The sequence below is a fragment of the Hyla sarda genome, chromosome 1 (assembly GCF_029499605.1).
Source record: "Hyla sarda isolate aHylSar1 chromosome 1, aHylSar1.hap1, whole genome shotgun sequence".
Taxonomy (NCBI): domain Eukaryota; kingdom Metazoa; phylum Chordata; class Amphibia; order Anura; family Hylidae; genus Hyla; species Hyla sarda.
The window spans coordinates 359,771,116-359,791,488 of NC_079189.1; the positions used below are offsets into that span (position 1 = coordinate 359,771,116).

At 45.5% G+C, this 20,373-nt stretch overlaps 1 protein-coding gene across 15 annotated transcripts in view; it reads left to right on the forward strand.

Annotated features, from left to right (window-relative positions):
• Window positions 1–20,373, forward strand: part of RFX3 (regulatory factor X3) — a 245,319-nt gene that overhangs the window by 85,870 nt on the left and 139,076 nt on the right. For 9 of the 15 annotated variants that reach the window (XM_056522457.1, XM_056522437.1, XM_056522495.1 and 6 more), the window contains exon 2: window positions 1,957–2,098. The exons of 4 other annotated variants lie outside the window; for them this stretch is intronic. In XM_056522457.1, coding sequence (XP_056378432.1) covers window positions 1,957–2,098 — 142 coding nt within the window. The remainder of the gene's footprint in view (window positions 1–1,956; window positions 2,099–20,373) is intronic. 2 more of the 15 variants (XM_056522486.1, XM_056522466.1) reach the window with 1 other exon arrangement.

Below are 20,373 nucleotides of genomic sequence, written 5' to 3' on the forward strand. Positions count from 1 at the left end.
ATACGTAGCAGTTTATTTCCACCTTATTAAAAAAAAAAAATTTCATCCATAAGTAACTGGCTATACGCTCTTCTTTGCTTACTATGGCTGTTCTTTCTTCTGTTCATTCCGTCCATTCATAGGAGATAACTGTACAAGTAATTGCGTTTTAGGTCATATTTCTAAAGTGTTTGTAATGGGTGCCTTTTATCTCTTAAGGTGGAGAAAAGTCTGAAGTGTCCGACTAACTGTATGCTTTAAATGTGTCAAACTTTGTCATCTATAGACGTTGTGTGATGCTGTAGCTGTGTGTTTATGTAGAAAATTATAGTTTGCTCTTTAGTATTATGTATTTGACAGGTAAGTCCATGAGATAAGTGGTAACCATTTGTGCAATGTACTGTCCATCTTTCCTCCAGTCATAGTGATAAGTGGTATTCTTTGAGTAAAGTGTGGTTATGAGCAAGTTGGGTCAGGGCCACTGAGAATCAGGAAATCATTTTAAATGAAGCAATGAGGGGGCAAGATAAAGGTCGATTCAAGGGTCAAGGGCTTTTTATGTTAACATTTTTTTTTTTTTTTTTTTTGTGGTGACTTTACTTCGCAAAAATAAAATTCTGTTAGCATTTTTCTATCAAGGTTCAGTTGCTTTTATCAGTGAAAATAACATAGAATGTTGCGCTAGTGTATCTACTAAAATAATTTTTTTTTTTTTACAAAACTCAAACCCCTTATAAGTCATTGGAGATAAATTGAATCATAAAATGTGGATTTTATCAAATCACAGCCATCATAGACCTTCTTAAATTGGAAACTTTTTTGGCAGTGTGAACATAGGCCAAATTGTCATATGAAGTCTCCATGGGAAGAAAAGTATGCAAAGTAGCGCTATAAAACTCCATACCCGTATGCCAGTTTGGTGGTCCCCACAAGTTGACACATAGTGCATTGTCATCTAACCAACCAACATTCTGCTTTGTACTAATAAGGAGCAAGAAGCCCAAAACAGCTGTCCACAAAAGGTTATTGGCATATAATCTCCAGTCATGTTTTAGGGCTCTTTAGGAGTCAAACAGTAATTTGAAGGGTTGCCTCGTCCAATAAAACAATCATATACAGCCACTGAATAAAATTATATTATTAATATCAAATATGAAAATGAGATTATTATTAAATGATCATCTATATATCGTATAATGTTGGATCGAATATGATACAATGCTTCATTAGGAAGACCACTCTAGAGGGCAGTTAGTATTAGTCAGGCATCTTATAACATTGATACAAAAAAATACACATCCCATAAATGTTGGCACCATTAGTTAATTTCTTGGTGTATTGGCTACCTGCCTTCTGGCAATTGTCTAGCCATACATTAGATTAAAGAGGAATGTCTCAGCAGTTTTATGCTGGCCAAACCATGGGAAGCATAAAATATGGAGCAGGATCACAACATACTATGATTTTTTCTGAAATGCTTTGTCTGGAATCACTGGGAACAGGGTAAATAGTCACTAGGGTTGGTCCCAAAACTGTGCCCCATCCTGCTCTTCATGAGGGACACATTTTCCCTATACACACAGGGAAAGAAGTGTCACTGAAGGCTGGCAGTGAATGGAGCTGCCACCAGTGACTGTCCAAATGACTACCTTAGGTTATCTTATTCCCAGAGGCTTTTAAAACTATGAAAAATAGTATGGTGTGATCCCACTCCCTTTCTCCGTTTCATGCTGCCTGTGCTTCATACAGCTATAAACTACGGACAGCACTGAAAGGCATGTTGGCTTCAGGTAATAGCCTGTTTTAATGGCTACCCCCCAATAGTCTATGCAGTGTAAGTATACAAACTATTTGATGGTAACTTGTGTGCAGAATTGTTCTTGTTGTTTTCATAGATTAATATATGATACATTTCTGTGTGTGTGTTTGCGTGATACTGTTAGTGACTCCTCTCCCATACAACTCTGGCACTTTTAGATGCGGCTGAAAAACAATCTAGATGAAGTTACAGCAGCAGGAACATGCCAAGACCATGCCATTGAAACACACAGAAACTGGATGCAGCATGGAGGTGACATGTTCATTTTGAGGAAGGGGTTGGAAGGATATGAAGGGGGGAGTAAGTGGTTTGCTGGTTATATTCCACTCTTTTTTTTCTCTACAGACCTGTACTAAAAAGCTTTAGAAATATGATTTAGGTACCTGTCTAGAAATCTTTACTGAGAAATACTGCAGATTATTGTAGTTATTTAAAAGGTATATAGTTTATATTCATTATTCTCATAAGTAATAATTTACATACATTTACATATTGAAGACTGGCTGCCATAATAACTACTTCAATGTAATACATTGCCTGTATAATTGTCTATGAAGAGTATTCAGACGCTCTAAATCTTTATCATCTTTACAACCTTTGCCATATGTTGCTATTAATTGGATATGCAGCCTCTCTAAATGTTAATGCCTGATGGTTAGACATAATATGAACTAAAACTCATTAATACAAGCAATCTATATAGAAAACATAACAGCGCTTAGTAGTGCTAAGTATACAGACCCTTGACACTCATACTTCTGCAAACTTCTGTAAACACCACCACCGGTGAAAGAGTACTCTGGGTTCTTCAAGTGCATTCTTTGTAGAAAGAAAAGTTATGCAGTTTCCCAGTGTGCTTTGTGGATAATTTCCTCAAAGTTTTTAATATTATATTGGTATCTTTATGTATTTCGGTGCTGGGGGGAAGGGGGGGGGGAGTGCTGTAAAAATTAAAGAAATAAGTCAAACTCCCCCAACCCTGTTCCTGGCAGCTTTCATTGCAGGTCCCGATCTTCACCGTTTGTTCTACTTTCAAGACAAGCCATCTTAGCAGGACACCCCAGCGGCCAGTGATTGGCTCAGCAGGCAAGTCTTAGATGCAGTAACAAACAGTGAAGAGCAGGAGACCAGAAGGAGCTGGGACAGGAGCTGTGGTGGACCAGGTTAGATGAGTACCACTCACTTTTTCAACACCTCTAGTATAATATAAACATTTTCATGATACTCAAATACCGCTTTAACGTCAAGAGGACACAAATCACACAAAAAGTATAACCTTTATTTACTCAAACCTGAATACCCCTTTAGATGGCTTTATAACTATACGGTATAGCTAAAATGTTATAACAATACATCACAATTCTTGCCAAAGGTGTTTGCAATTTGCCTGAAAGCATCAGAATTGTATACATCTCCTTCTCTTCCTTTTGGCCATAGTATTCCTTTGTCTCCTTTCAACTCTTGAGAATATCTTCTTACCATCTAGTGTCTTTATTAGGTAATCCCATTAGAACATCAGCATAAGTTATATTTAAGTATCTTAATGTTCAGGTCATGTTAAACCATATTTGCTCTTTTATAAGACACAGTTTTTTTTTAGAAGGAAAATCTTGCGAACACAACCTAGTCTTATAATTGAGGTTGTTTTTGAAATCGGTACCTTCCCTTGTTGCAGTCCAGCCCGGCTCCCAGTAGTGCCTAGCACTGTGAGGAAGTGATTTTTCACTTGATAAAGTCACTTTCTCCAAGTACTGTAAGGCATATGCAGTGGAGCCACATGGGAGGAACGCTGTAGAGGTACTCTCAGACTCTGAATCCCGTCCAGGCATGTATTGGGGACATTGAATGTTTAATATTGTGCGATATACAATCTTTTGAAGATTCCTTGTATTGAAAGTGTCGACTACACTAATATTTATATAGACACATTGGCCGACATTTATCATTGTCTTAAGACTGTTTTTTGTGTCTAGAAAAGGCGTAAGAAAGGCACAAACAGAGTTTATTTGCGCCTTTTTTTGCGCCTTTTGGTTTACACATTTCTGCTGATTTTGAGTTGTAATCCACTGATTTTGGCAATACACATGATATGGAAGGGTTTTATCAACTGCGCATTTTTGTGAAAAGGCGCAAAAAAGGCGCAAAGCGACAGAAAAGTCTCTAAAACTATACCAGCCCAGACTTAGCTTTATGGTGTATGTGAAGAGTGAAATTTCAGAAAATGTTTACCTACCGTATATACCGTATTTATCGGGGTATACCACGCACCGGCCTATAACACGCACCCTCATTTTACCAAGGATATTTGGGTAAAAAAAGTTTTTTACCCAAATATCCATGATAAAATGAGGGTGCGCGTGTATACCCCGATATACCCCCAGGAAAGGCAGGGGGAGAGAGGCCGTCGCTGCCCGCTTCTCTCCCCCTGCCTTTCCTGGGGTCTAGAGCGCTGCTGTCGGCCCTTTTCACCCCCTGTTTATCGGCGCCGCTGCCCGTTCTGTCCCCCTGACTATTGGTACCGGCGCCCCATTGCCGGCGCCGATAGCCAGGGGGAGAGAAGCGGCGCCGACAGCCAGGGGGAGAGAAGGGGCAGCGGCACCCATTGCCGACGTCGCTGCCCCGTTGCCTCCCCCCATCCCCGGTGGCATAATTACCTGAGTCGGGTCCGCGCTGCTCCAGGCCTCCGTCGTGCGTCCCCAGCGTCATTGCTATGCACGGCGCGGCGCTCTGACGTCATGCGCCGCGCCGTTCAGCGCATAGCAATGACGCCGGGGACGCACGACGGAGGCCTGGAGCAGCGCGGACCCGACTCAGGTAATTATGCCACCGGGGATGGGGGGAGGCAACGGGGCAGCGGCGCCGGCAATGGGTGCCGCTGCCCCTTCTCTCCCCCTGGCTATCGGCGCCGCTTCTCTCCCCCTGGCTATCGGCGCCGGCAATGGGGCGCCGGCATCGATAGTCAGGGGGACAGAACGGGCAGCGTCGCCGATAACCAGGGGGCGAAAAGGGCCGACAGCAGCGCTCTAGACCCCAGGAAAGGCAGGGGGGAGAGAAGCGGGCAGCGACGGCCTCTCTCCCCCTGCCTTTCCTGGGGGTGTATCGGCGTATAACACGCACACAGACTTTAGGCTAAAAATTTTAGCCTAAAAAGTGCGTGTTATACGCCGATAAATACGGTACTCGAGTATAAGCCGAGTTTTTCAGCACGATTTTTCATGCTGAAAACACCCCCCTTGGCTTATACTCGAGTGAACTCTCCGCCCTCAGTGGTCTTCAACCTGCGGACCTCCAGATGTTTCAAAACTACAACTCCCAGCAAGCCCGGGCAGCCATCGGCTGTCCGGGCTTGCTGGGAGTTGTAGTTTTGAAACCTCTGGAGGTCCGCAGGTTGAAGACCACTGCGGCCTTCGACATCATCCATACCCCCCACCCCCTTTAGTTTTGTACTCCCCTCCGCTTGGCGGGACGTTAAGGTGCGCTGGTCCGGTGCTGCAGGACTGTCCGGTGGGGAGGTCGTCCGGTGGGATTGTCGTTCCGGGCTGTCCATCTTCACCAGGGGGGCCTCTTCTGCGTGCTTCGGGCCCGGCCCTGGAATAGTCACGTTGCCTTGACTACGACGCACATGGACGTTCATTAGCAACATCCCTCTGCGTCGTCGTCAAGGCAACGCCTCTATTCTGGGCCCGAAGCGCGGAGAAGAGGCCCCCCCAGTGAAGATGGACAGCCCGGAACGACTATCCCACCGGACGCCCCACCGAGCGGAGGTGAGTACAAAACTAAAGGGGGTGGGGGGTCTGGATGATGTTGAAGGCCGCAGTGGTCTTCAACCTGCAGACCTCCAGATGGCTGCCCGGGCTTGCTGGGAGTTGTAGTTTTGAAACATCTGGAGGTCCGCAGGTTGAAGACCACTGTATCAGACATTGACAAGCGGTGATGATGAAGGGGGGGGGCTGATGACATGTGGTGATGATGACAAGGGGATGATGAAGGGGTGGGTGGGATGATGACAGGGAGATGATGAAGGGGGGTGTGGGATGATGACAGGGGAATGATGAAAGGGGGGTGTGGGATGATGACAAGGGGATGATGACAGGCGGTGATGATGAAGGTGGGATGATGACAGGGGGGGATGATGAAGGTGGGATGATGACAGGGTGATGATGATGAGGGTGTTAATGACGGGGGTCTGGATGATGACAGGGGGGATGATGTATTTCCCATCCTAGGCTTATGCTCGAGTCAATAACTTTTCCTGGGATTTTGGGGTGAAATTAGGGGCCTCGGCTTATATTCGGGTCGGCTTATACTCGAGTATATACAGTACTTAAAATTTATCATAAATAAATTCGGTGCTCCTACACATTACCAGCACACACAAAAAAGGTGTGGATAAATGCTTCACTTCCACCTACAATGATGAATGCCGGCCATTATACATATACATCTAACCCATTATAAGCTATGGGCACTTTTAGCATATAGATCAGGAGCATTCCCGGCATTTACCATAAATGTCTTCAAATGTGAAATTTTTATGCCCAAAGCAAATCTGTCTTGTCTGTTCTGGTATAGGTTGCAGATTTTATTTTGTGCCCTAATACACAGTCCACAGGGCTGCTCAGAATTCACTTTCCATTTACTAAAGGTTGATTTTAGAAGTTCATATAAAACAGCCAATAACCTGAGCACATAGTAGAAATGGTAATGTGCAGTATATTATTAGTCGACCTTCAATCTCATGGCTTTACCATGGTATAAAAGAATTCTAAGAAGACGTCATTCCCGGACTCCAGTCTTCTTCTCCTGCCATACACACTATAATTAATTCACTTCTATTTTTAATAATTGCCATCAAACATACATGCAAATGAAATGTCTATTTAAGATTTTTGCTGATATTATGTTTCATTTGAAAGGAAAAATGATATATATATATATATATATATATATATATATATATATATATATGTATTTATTTATTTATTTTATTAGCATTTTCTGTCATCTGAAGGAAAGTGTGTTTCCATGGTAATAATTTCATTTAAAGTATTTTCAATGTCTCAGAAATATTGTAAAAGGGATTGTCTCCCTTTGACGAAATCCATACCCCAAAGTCAAAATAGGATTATTTGCTGGTGAAGTCAGTGTCTGATATTGATAGAAAACATAATTTTTATTATTGTTTAGCACATAAAAGTAGCATGATTTTAGTATGATATATGAAAGCATTGAATATGTACACATATACTTAACACGGCCTGTGGTGGGAGCCATTATTATGATCTGCTATCTGGCCCTATGAAGATGCTATTGCCCGTAAATATTGCACACACCTTGTAGTATTCTTGCCCATGCCCGTAAAAGGACTATTGAGACTACATAGGCCTAGTCTTCCAATTTTATATATCACTGTGTAGATGACTTGTGGTTTGCTGCACTAGCCACTTTGGCAACAAATTAGCAGCTGTCATCTGGTACCCGATCCCCCAAGTGAATCCATGTAGTTTTATTGATAGCATGATCGTAAATAAAAAGCTTCATATTAGCACCTAAAAGATATGTGACATGGAGTGCATTTACTTTATTATCAACATAACAGGCAGTCACATTTGTTTCTCATTAAAGCACAGGCCCTCCATGGCTGTATGCCCCATGGCAAATGGATTGCCAACAATAGCCTCTGTATCCATTGCAACACCCTGTGTCAATTTATAGTACCGGCTGCTTCGTACTGGAAGCCTTGAAAATGAATAAAAATGTGTGTGCACTGGCTATCAATTTGCTCCATAATCAGTAGGTTCAGATAAAATTCAGACAAATATTGTAGTTTTTAGTTCTGATTGAGATGCAAGTAATATTTTCTACCATCAGACATCACTGTAGCAGTCCAAGAATCTTGCTGTATAGTGAAAGGTAAGACTTGCCAAGAATATGGTAACATTTTCGATGATGACTTCTAGGACAGACCTCGCAAATAAATGGAACACGTAAGGTGCGCTCCCTTCATTTAGGGGACAGTTTTCTTTTACTTCCATGATCAGTGGGGGTCCAAGAAGTGAAACCTCTAATGGCTGTTTGTAGATAGGGGATAACATTACGAATTGAGAATACTTTTTGAAAAAAGGGGTTCTTATATCTGGGCATATGATCACCATAAAGCTGCTCTTCCCTAGGATTTCTACCGTTATTTATTAGCCAGAGTGCTCTGAAAGACCTGGTTTTAGGCTGTATTCCCTCTTGGCAGTTTTTTTTTTTTTTAGAAAACGGTCACTGCAGTTTTTGAGTTAAAGCCATTCAAAAGGAATGGGAAATATAAAGATGATTTATACTTCTCCCTCCTCATGGATCAAATTCTAACTTTGGCTTAAAAAACTACAGTGAAGGTTTCCTAAAAAAATAAAAAAAAAAAGGAACCAGCCTTGGATGAATGGAAAAAAAAAAAAAAGGAAACACAGCCTTTCAGAATGAATCTGAAAAGAAGTCTGGATTGGATAAACCCTTGGACTCCAATAAATAGCCTCAGTTCTGAATTGTGTACAGAATTGCCTGTCCCAAAATTAAAGGGGTACTCTGCTCCTAAGCATCTTATCCTCTATCCAAATAATAGGGGATAAGATGCCTGATCCCGAGGAGTTCAGCCGCAGAGACCCCCGCGATCTCAGGGCCAAGGATTTCAGCAATCAGCTGAACGGAGCGAACTCCACTCCGTGGTGCATTACGAGCGACCACAGCCGTCATGCCCCCGCCACCATTCAGAACACCAGGCTGCTGGCCTGGAGATCGCAGGGTGTCCCAAACGGCCAGACCCACCTTGCTTGGACATCTTTTCCTTTGGATAGGAGATAAGATGTCTAGGGGTGGAGTATCCCTTTAAACTACAACTTCAGGTGTGTACATTACTTAGTGTCATCGTGTCAGCGGTTCCTGGATCTTTAGTTAATGTGACATCCTGTTGTCAAATGTCACATTTGTTAAGCGTAAATGTGATTCGTCCAAGCTGGCTCCTTATATCCCTATAGTTTCCAATGAAACCTATTGATTGTTGCTGTGTGGGAAAGATGCTGTATTTTCATTGGAATTAAATTCCAATAACAGAAGTGATAAAATGTGAGGGCGGTATGACTGCAACCGCTACTCTTTTCTCCCTTCACCATGTCATGCCAGCATTAAGTGAATGCCTATTTATTAGGTCCATTAACAAGCCTCTAAGGAGGTCTGACGCTTATAAGTAAACCCCACTGTTTTCAGACTATTTATTTTTACAGATCCATAATTCTATCTTCTTAAAAGGTTGAAGGAGACTTTCCGGTTTCCTGTGGGTAACACTGAAAATCAGTTTGTAGAATTGGCAGCGTATGTAGATTTTTTTTTTTCCTTCCATTTAAAGACAAATGTGAAGATTCTCCCGAAGCCATTAATACATCATTGAGATAATGATTGGCCATTTTGAATGGTAACGTAAATGAAAGTGATAGATATCATAAAGGGCAAGTTTGACTGAGGATTATCATCTAGATTTACTATTCGTGGTTGGAAATACATACTGCAAGTTCCAGATTTAAAGAGAGAGACAAATGGCCACTTTTCATTACGCCCTATTGAAAAAACAAATGAATGTTTCAAAAGGATACGCAAAGAAGATTTAAACAGAACCTGAGTTGTGGGATACCTCTAAAAGAAGCAAAAGTCATCAGGTATAGAAGATAAAAATCACATAATACTACGTGTAGGTAATTTATCATTTAGTTAACTAGTCAAGGGATAGAAATGAATGTGCATAAAGGGAAGCGGTATGGGAACATTTTAGTAATCTGTTTCCCTCTAAAGGTAAAAAAAACAAAAAAAAAAACAGTCTGACCATTTTTTCTTCTTTTGTATGTCACCGGCTATGACTGCAGTGACTGGCCCCTGAGGAATCGTTGCCCCCTTTATATGGTAAAGAAGGCTTATCGCTTCTGGAGATAGAATCCTTAATTTTTTCTTCCAGACAATGATTGTTGAGGGGGTTTTACTTAAAACTTTTCACCATATTTTTGCACGGCTGTTTATATTCTGGCACAATTTAATTGTGTCCTGCCTTCACACATCTCTTGTTTAGACTAAATAAACATGATTCTTTCAACATTTCCTTAAAACCATGCAGTTTATCAATTTTGTAGCTTTTTTTTTTTTTTTTTTTTAGATCCAGGACATTTTTATAAAGTGTTAAATGTTTTCTATCATTTGCAACAACCTTGCTGTTTTGTATAAGCAATGTGCTAATATGAATTTCTACTATATATTTTTTTTGAGTTCCGTATTTTTCGCCGTATAAGACGCACTTTTTGTTCCCCAAAACTGGGGGGAAAGAGTCGGTGTGTCTTATACGGCGAATACACCCCTATCGCGGTGGTCCCTGCGGCCATCAACGGCCGGGACCCGCAGCTAATACAGGACATCACCGATCGCGGTGATGCCCTGTATTAACCCTTCAGACGCGGCGATCAAAGCTGACCGCCGCGTCTGAAGGGAAAGTGGCACTAACCCGGCTGTTCAGTCGGGCTGTTCGGGACCGCCGCGATTTCACCGAGGCGGTCCCGAACAGCCCGACTGAATAGCCGGGTTAGTGCTTACAGGACACTGGGGGGAACCTTACCTGCCTCCTCGGTGTCTTCTCCGTTCAGGGATCCCCTGTATGCCGGCGCTCTCCTTCCTCGTCATCACGTCGTCGCGTACGTGCGTCGACGTGCGTAACGACGTAATGGTGGTGACTGAGAACGAGTATACCCGGACGGCAGCAGAGACGTTCCAGAGCGACGGGGACACGGCGACAGCGATGGAGCGACATCCAGGGCAGCGGTGACAGGTCCGGAGCGGCGGGGACACGTGAGTATTACCTCCTCCTGCAGTGGTCTTCAATCTGCGGACCTCCAGATGTTGCAAAACTACAACTCCCAGTATGCCCGGACAGCCAACGGCTGTCCGGGCATGCTGGGAGTTGTAGTTTTGCAACATTTGGAGGCCCGCAGGTTGAAGACCACTATTGGGTTCAAAATCTTTATTTTTTTAGATTTTGCCCCTAAAAATTGGGTGCGTCTTATACGCCGGTGCGTCCTATAGGACGAAAAATACAGTATTTATATTAGAAAAAGGTCACTATAATTCTGGAAAGCAGGGATCTCCCTACCTACCAAAAAAAGCAGCACAGTGTGCTCTCCAGGCTTTCTCTGTGCATTGAGAGCCGGGATTGTGTCACATGACTGCTATAGCTCAGATTGCAGTGTACTGGGCATGCATGAACAATCTGCTAGAAAGAAGATACGATCATCTGGAGCTGGCAAAGAAGTTCAAAGACACCTCTGTGCTGCTTGGCATTGCTGGAAAAATAATCCTCAGGTAAATATGATGCACCATATGCTTCCAATCACTCTGTCAGCTTGTGAGCAAGTCAGGGGACACAAGTTTCCTCACTACTTCTGGCGAGTTTCACACTTGTAGGTACCCCTCCCCCAAACTGGAGCCGACTACAGTAAGCCACGGTTAAAATAAATAAAAAAATAAAAAAAATCCTTGGTCACATCAGGGCCATGTAGAAGTAGAAAAAAAATAGACCGGAGAACAGCGCCTCATGTGTTACCCTTAAATGACTTGGACTCTTAGAAGGATGCTGTATCTCAAGAAACAGTATATGGGCAAGATGTCCCCTCCCCTTGTTTCAGAGATAAATTGGCACAGGGGTATCTCTCAGATGTGAAATAAGCTGCAGAGCGCAGAAGGTTACAGGGAGGGGACAAGCCAGCCTGTCAGGATGCAATGGTTGAAGTATAGAAAGAAAACCTTATAGCAAACGGGTGCTGCTTCATCCAAATCCCATTGAAAAGAAGTCTCCAGATGCTGAGTATTTTCAAATCCACAATGGAATATTTATTAAAATAACAAAGCAGTAACAGAAAAGGCAAGGACACGTTCCCCCTTCCTCAGATTGCCTCTGAGGCAATTTCTTGACAGTTACGCTTTTAATATTATGTCCCGCTAGTCCAGTGCTTCTCAAATAGTAGGGCGCGCCTCCCCAGGCTCTGAGGCTCCGTAAAGGGGGGCTCATTTGACCTCGGCAAATACTGTCATATTGGATGTCTAGATCGGATTATCCGACTCACTCGCAAGCGTCTGTTGCCTAGCAACTCTACGGCTGGATCTTACTTACGGCCCTAGGTTGTCAGTGTGGCTGCCTGGGAGAGGCGCTTTGAACTCCGGCGTGGCGCGCTGCTACGTTCAGACGTGAGGTCACGTCACCGGGGTGACGTGACCTCACTTCTAAGCACAGCAGCCCACCATGTCGGAGTTCACTGTGCCACCGAGCAGTGCGCCCGCCGCCCTGCTCTCCCTAATACAGGCCCTGCTTGTCCTCAGGTATAGATCCCTGTTTGTCCTCCCTGTTGTCAGTGTACAGAGCCCTGCTTGTTGTCAGTGTACAGAGCCCTGCTTGTTGTCAGTGTACAGAGCCCTGCTTGTTGCCAGTGTACAGAGCCCTGCTTGTTGTCAGTGTACAGAGCCCTGCTTGTTGTCAGTGTACAGAGCCCCGCTTGTTGTCAGTGTACAGAGCCCCGCTTGTTGTCAGTGTACAGAGCCCTGCTTGTTGTCAGTGTACAGAGCCCTGCTTGTTGCCAGTGTACAGAGCCCTGCTTGTTGTCAGTGTACAGAGCCCCGCTTGTCGTCAGTGTACAGAGCCCCGCTTGTCGTCAGTGTACAGAGCCCCGCTTGTCGTCAGTGTACAGAGCCCCGCTTGTCGTCAGTGTACAGAGCCCCGCTTGTCGTCAGTGTACAGAGCCCCGCTTGTCGTCAGTGTACAGAGCCCCGCTTGTCGTCAGTGTACAGAGCCCTGGTTGTCGTCAGTGTACAGAGCCCTGGTTGTCGTCAGTGTACAGAGCCCTGGTTGTCGTCAGTGTACAGAGCCCTGGTTGTCGTCAGTGTACAGAGCCCTGCTTGATGTCAGTGTACAGAGCCCTGCTTGATGTCAGTGTACAGAGCCCTGCTTGATGTCAGTGTACAGAGCCCTGCTTGATGTCAGTGTACAGAGCCCTGCTTGTTGTCAGTGTACAGAGCCCTGCTTGTTGCCAGTGTACAGAGCCCTGCTTGTTGCCAGTGTACAGATCCCTGCTTGTTGTCAGTGTACAGAGCCCTGCTTGTTGTCAGTGTACAGAGCCCTGCTTGTTGTCAGTGTACAGAGCCCTGCTTGTTGTCAGTGTACAGAGCCCTGCTTGTTGCCAGTGTACAGAGCCCTGCTTGTTGCCAGTGTACAGAGCCCCGCTTGTCGTCAGTGTACAGAGCCCCGCTTGTCGTCAGTGTACAGAGCCCCGCTTGTCGTCAGTGTACAGAGCCCCGCTTGTCGTCAGTGTACAGAGCCCCGCTTGTCGCCAGTGTACAGAGCCCCGCTTGTCGCCAGTGTACAGAGCCCCGCTTGTCGCCAGTGTACAGAGCCCCGCTTGTCGCCAGTGTACAGAGCCCCGCTTGTCGCCAGTGTACAGAGCCCCGCTTGTCGCCAGTGTACAGAGCCCCGCTTGTCGTCAGTGTACAGAGCCTCATATACGTTAATAAGGATACAGTGTTATGCAGAGGTGTACTTATAACAATTTTATAGACAAATGATACTATTTACAGTCGCGCGGGGGGGCGCGAAATGGTTTCTTCTTCCGTGGGGGGGGGGGGGGGGGGGGCATGACAGAAAATAATTGAGAAGCACTGCGCTAGTCCAAGCCTTATGACAATATCCTGCTGTCCCTAGTGCATGACATTGCATGCTGTTTTGTTAGCTATGCTCTACAAGTACACCCAGATCCTTCTCTGCCAGTGACTCTCCCAATTTTACCTCCCCTAAGACATACTGTATGATGCATGCAGATTAGTAGTACCCAGAAGCATAACTATGCATTTATCCACATTGAACTTCATTTGCTAAGTGGATGCCCAAACACTCTTTGTGTCCAAGTCCGCCTATAATTTATGCTTTTCTTCCAAAGACTGTACTCTAAAGGCTCCTTTAAACTGATTGGGCTGATTATCGGCAAATGAGTGTTCCTGGGTCACTTGTTTCCGATAATCAGCCCATCTTAAAGGGCAAGAGATCAGCTGAGTAACGATTAAACACTCATTCATTGGCGTATTATGTGAGGCTAATAAAGTCATTGCTATCGTCCAGACATTGCCCTGTGCAGCCGCAATAACAATCTAGCAATCATTCATATACCGTGGCTACATGATTATTTGAGCTGTGTGAAAGCTCACTACATGATTGCCGGTCCAAGTAGAAGGGCCTTAAGGGGTAGTCCATTGCTATCCATAGGGGATAAGAACGTAGGGTTTGGGAGGCTGTGGTCGTGATGTCACACCATGCCCCATCATGACATCTGGCCATGCCCCTTCCATGCATGTCTATGAGAGGGGGCGTGACGACTGTACCACCGCAATTTATGGATAAGGGATAAGATGTCTAGCAATGGAGTACCCCTTTAATACATAGCTTGGTTCTTTATTTTGGTTGTGTCATAGTGTGAGAAGGTTAGCTTATTGTCTGCTACAAAAACCATCTCCTATTGTCCTATTGTTGGTGTATTTATAGACTGTTGGCCATCCTACAGTAAAAGATTCCTACAACATGACTAACCTGCCATGCATGCTTTGTTTAATCCTGCGTTTTCTCCACTGTTTAAACATAGTAGTTTTGTGTTCTTTCTCCATTTTGTATGTTCTCCTGCATCTGATGTTCTGGTTACATGGTGAAGGAACATATTTCTTCTGTGTACTGGTCCTAGTTAGTTGAATCATTCCCTGAAGCTGATCTCCAGTCAAAACAAGATGTTGTACTGCCAAACCGAGAAGAAAATTCCTATATTCAGCATGTGGAACGCCTGTGTTCAAAATTCTCCAGAAATAGAAAGATGAGTGATTTCATTCCCACATTTACTGTGTTAGTAAAGGATCAACATAATTAAACCATTAGCTTTCAAGCTTTCATCCTACAGTATTTCTATAATGTGTGAAAATCTATTGGGGGAGTTATACAGACCATTTCCCGGTTTGCTGCTGGCTAGTACGGAACCTCAGAATTTACAGAGCCTTAGAAATCACCTAGTTGATGTGTAATACAGACCTACATCATAGCTCACATTTATTGCTAGTAAAATACAAGTAGACTGTGAAGTAAAGCTATTTGATTTCACCTCAATTGATACATTTAATTATGTTTTAACATGCATTACTATTTTAGAGCAATTGTGTGGAATTTCAGTATGCTACTTTGTAGGTCTAAGGTATAAATATCATTAAGGGGTATTCCAGGCAAAACCTTTTTTTTATATATATATCAACTGGCTCCGGAAAGTTAAACAGATTTGTAAATTACTTCTATTAAAAAAATCTTAATCCTTCCAATAGTTATTAGCTTCTGAAGTTTTCTGTCTAACTGCTCAATGATGATGTCACGTCCCGGGAGCTGTGCATGATGGGAGAATATCCCCATAGGTACTGCACAGCTCCCGGGACGTGAGTCATCAGAGAGCAGTTAGACAGAAAACAACAACTCAACTTCAGAAGCTAATAACTATTGGAAGGATTACGATTTTTTTAATAGAAGTAATTTACAAATCTGTTTAACTTTCCAGAGCCATTTGATATATATAAAAAGTTTTTGCCTGGAATACCCCTTTAACTACATAGAGTGACCCCCCGACCTACGATGGCCCGGACATACGATAATTTCAACATGTGATGGCCTCCCAGAGGCCATCGCATGTTGAAGGCAGCATCAACATACAATGCTTTTGTATGTCGGGGCCATCGCATAAACCGCTATCCGGCAGCGCAGACTGCTTCAGCTGCCACCGGATAGCCGTTTACAGTGCCCCGTGTGCTCCGGTGATGGTCTTTTACCTTTCCTCGGGGCTCCGGAGCATCCTCTTCGGGATCCCCTCCATCGCTGGCGCTCTCCTTCGTCGCCATCACGTTGCCGCACACGCCATCCCGTCATCCTATAGGAGCGGCGTGCATAGTGACGTGATGGCGGCAACGGAGAGCAAAGATCCCTGGGAAGCAGAGACGTCTGAAGCGTCGGGGACACCCCGGGGATGCGGCAACAGCGATGGAGGGCGACAACCAGGGCAGCGGTGACGGGTCCGGAGCGGCAGGGACAGGTGAGCATGACTTCCTATTCTTTCTATTGCACGGATCCCTCAACATACGATGGTTTCAACAAACGATGGTTTATTTGGAACGGATTACCATCGTATGTTGAGGGACCACTGTATGTATATATATATATATATATATATATATATATATATATATATATATATAATATATATATATAAATCCTGCACGATATATCGCAACTGCAATCGTATCGCGATTTTTTTCTAATTGCGATATGTCGATTTGGCCATTGCTAAAAAAAAGTGTGATTATTTACCTGCTCCCCGGCCACTGCGGCTCCGGTGACGGTGGCCCAACGGCAGGAGCTCTGGTGATGGCAGCAGGGGCTCATGTGGCGGCGGCATGGGCTCCTGGGGTGGCTGCGAGGATTTGTGCAGCAGAAGCACCTCACTGCGCTCCCCTACCTTCATTGGCAGCGAGGATTGGCCCAGCAGTCCACGTGACTGCGCTCTCCTCCTGTGATTTGCGGCATGCATCAGCTGAGGAGGTTAACCCCACCACGACCGGCCACCATAAATAAACTGCGCAGCCGTGCAACAGGTAAATGAAGCGAGCTCAGGAGCTTAACTTGCTTCATACTGGCTAATGCCGGACATCATTATTCAGGGTGATGTCCGGCATTAACCCTTCAGAAGCCGTGATCTAAGTTGATTGTGGCCTCCAAAATGCCGAAATGTCCAAAATGCTGGTAGCTCAGTGGAGCTGATCTGGACACCAGTGATAAAACCTGTGGGGTCCCAATCAGCAGAGAGGACGGGCGGAGGTTCCCTACCTGCCTCCGGCTCGTCCGATCGGTGCTCTAATAATGCTGGCAGTGTCATCAGCCAGCAGAAATGGAGTGCCGATAACACTGATCAATGCTGTGCTATGGACTTCTATGGCACAACATTGTTCAGTGTCTGCAATCACAAGATTGCAACTAATAGTCCCCATGGCAGTGTTTTCCAAAAAGTGTGCCTCCAGCTGTTGCAAAACTTCAACTCCCAGCATGCCTGGACAGCCTTTGGCTGTCCTGGCATGCTGGGAGTTGTAGTTATGCAACAACTGGAGACACACTGTTAGGAAAACACTGCCCTATGGGGACTAATAAAATTGTGAGAAATTTTTTTTTTTCAATAAAAGGGTATTAAATGTTAATAAGCCCCTCCCCTAAAAGTTTGATTCGCCCCCCCCCCCCTTTTTCCCCATTTTGAAATAAATTAATGTAAACAAAAATAAACATAACCATACTGTCACGATGCCGGCTGGCAGGAGGTGGATCCTCTGTGCCAGAGAGGGATTGGCGTGGACCGTGCTAGTGGACCGGTTCTAAGTCACTACTGGTTTTCACCAGAGCCCGCCGCAAAGCGGGATGGTCTTGCTGCGGCGGTAGTGACCAGGTCGTATCCACTAGCAACGGCTCAACCTCTCTGACTGCTGAAGATAGGCGCGGTACAAGGGAGTAGACAGAAGCAAGGTCGGACGTAGCAGAAGGTCGGGGCAGGCAGCAAGGATCGTAGTCAGGGGCAACGGCAGGAGGTCTGGAACACAGGCTAGGAACACACAAGGAAACGCTTTCACTGGCACAATGGCAACAAGATCCGGCGAGGGAGTGCAGGGGAAGTGAGGTATAAATAGGGAGTGCACAGGTGAACACACTAATTAGAACCACTGCGCCAATCAGCGGCGCAGTGGCCCTTTAAATCGCAGAGACCCGGCGCGCGCGCGCGCCCTAGGGAGCGGGGCCGCGCGCGCCGGGACAGGACCGACGGAGAGCGAGTCAGGTACGAAAGCCGGGGTGCGCATCGCGAGCGGGCACCACCCGCATCGCGAATCGCATCCCGGCTGGAGGGGGTATCGCAGCGCACCGGGTCAGTGGATCTGACCGGAGCGCTGCAGTAGCGAGAGTGTAGCGAGCGCTCCGGGGAGGAGCGGGGACCCGGAGCGCTCGGCGTAACAGTACCCCCCCCCCCTTGGGTCTCCCCCTCTTCTTAGAGCCTGAGAACCTGAGGAGTAGACTTTTGTCTAGGATATTGTCCTCAGGTTCCCAGGATCTCTCTTCAGGACCACAACCCTCCCAATCGACCAAAAAAAAAGTTTTCCCTCTGACCTTCTTGGAGGCCAGTATCTCCTTTACGGAGAAGATGTCCGAGGAGCCGGAAACAGGAGTGGGAGAAACAAGTTTGGGAGAGAAACGGTTGATGATGAGTGGTTTAAGAAGAGAAACGTGAAAGGCATTAGGAATACGAAGAGAAGGAGGAAGAAGAAGTTTGTAAGAGACAGGATTAATCTGGCACAAAATTTTGAAAGGACCAAGATAGCGTGGTCCCAATTTGTAGCTAGGGACACGGAAGCGGACATATTTAGCGGAGAGCCATACTTTGTCTCCAGGAGAAAAAATGGGGGGAGCTCTTCTTTTCTTATCAGCAAACTTCTTCATGCGTGATGAAGCCTGTAAGAGAGAATTTTGGGTCTCTTTCCATATGGTGGAAAGATCACGAGATATTTCATCCACAGCGGGCAAACCAGAGGGCAAGGGAGTAGGGAGGGGGGGAAGCGGGTGACGGCCGTACACCACGAAAAATGGGGATTTGGAGGAAGATTCAGAGACTCTGAAGTTATACGAGAATTCGGCCCATGGCAGAAGATCTGCCCAGTCATCCTGGCGGGAGGAAACAAAATGCCGTAAATAATCACCCAGGACCTGGTTAATTCTTTCTACTTGCCCATTGGATTGAGGATGATATGCAGAAGAAAAGTTTAATTTAATCTTGAGTTGTTTACAGAGAGCCCTCCAGAATTTTGACACGAATTGGACGCCTCTATCCGAGACGATCTGCGTGGGCAACCCGTGAAGACAAAAAATGTGTACAAAAAATTGTTTTGCCAACTGAGGCGCTGAAGGAAGACCAGGAAGAGGGATGAAATGTGCCATCTTGGAGAATCGATCAACGACCACCCAAACAACAGTGTTGCTACGGGATGGGGGTAAGTCTGTAATAAAGTCCATACCAATCAGAGACCAAGGCTGTTCGGGGACAGGCAGAGGATGAAGACCAGCGGGCTTCTGGCGAGGAGTCTTATCCCGGGCACAGACAGTGCAGGCTCGCACAAAATCCACAACATCCGTCTCCAGAGTCGGCCACCAATAGAAACGAGAGATGAGTTGCACGGATTTCTTGATGCCCGCATGACCTGCGAGATGGGAGGAGTGACCCCATTTGAGGATTCCGAGGCGTTGGCGTGGAGAGACGAAGGTCTTCCCTGAAGGAGTTTGCCTGATGGAGGCTGGAGAAGTGGAGATCAGGCAGTCAGGAGGAATGATGTGTTGCAGGGAGAGCTCTACTTCCGAGGCATCCGAGGAACGAGAGAGAGCATCGGCCCTAATGTTCTTATCGGCAGGCCGAAAGTGAATATCAAAATTAAATCGGGCAAAGAACAGAGACCACCTGGCCTGGCGAGGATTCAGCCGTTGGGCAGACTGGAGATAGGAGAGGTTCTTGTGATCGGTGTAAATAATAACTGGAAATCTTGATCCCTCCAGCAGATGCCTCCATTCCTCAAGTGCTAATTTAATGGCTAGAAGCTCTCGATCCCCGATGGAGTAGTTCCTCTCCGCCGGAGAGAAGGTCCTAGAAAAAAAACCACAAGTAACAGCATGCCCGGAAGAATTTTTTTGTAGAAGGACCGCTCCAGCTCCTACTGAGGAGGCATCAACCTCCAATAGGAACGGTTTAGATGGGTCAGGTCTGGAGAGCACGGGAGCCGAAGAAAAGGCAGACTTGAGCTGTTTAAAGGCGTCTTCCGCTTGAGGAGGCCATGACTTAGGATTGGCATTCTTTTTGGTTAAAGCCACGATAGGAGCCACAATGGTGGAAAAATGTGGAATAAATTGTCTGTAATAATTGGCGAACCCCAAAAAACGTTGGATAGCACGGAGTCCGGAGGGGCGTGGCCAATCTAAGACGGCAGAGAGTTTGTCTGGATCCATTTGTAGTCCCTGGCCAGAGACCAAGTATCCTAGGAAAGGAAGAGATTGACATTCAAACAGACATTTCTCCATTTTGGCATAAAGTTGATTGTCACGAAGTCTCTGAAGAACCATGCGGACATGCTGGCGGTGTTCTTCTAGGTTGGCAGAAAAAATCAGGATATCGTCCAGATATACAACAACACAGGAATATAAGATCACGAAAAATTTCATTAACAAAGTCTTGGAAGACGGCAGGGGCGTTGCACAGGCCAAAGGGCATGACCAGATACTCAAAGTGTCCATCTCTAGTGTTAAATGCCGTTTTCCATTCATCCCCCTCTCTGATGCGGATGAGATTATAAGCACCTCTTAAGTCCAGTTTGGTAAAGATGTGGGCACCTTGGAGGCGATCAAAGAGTTCAGAGATGAGAGGTAGGGG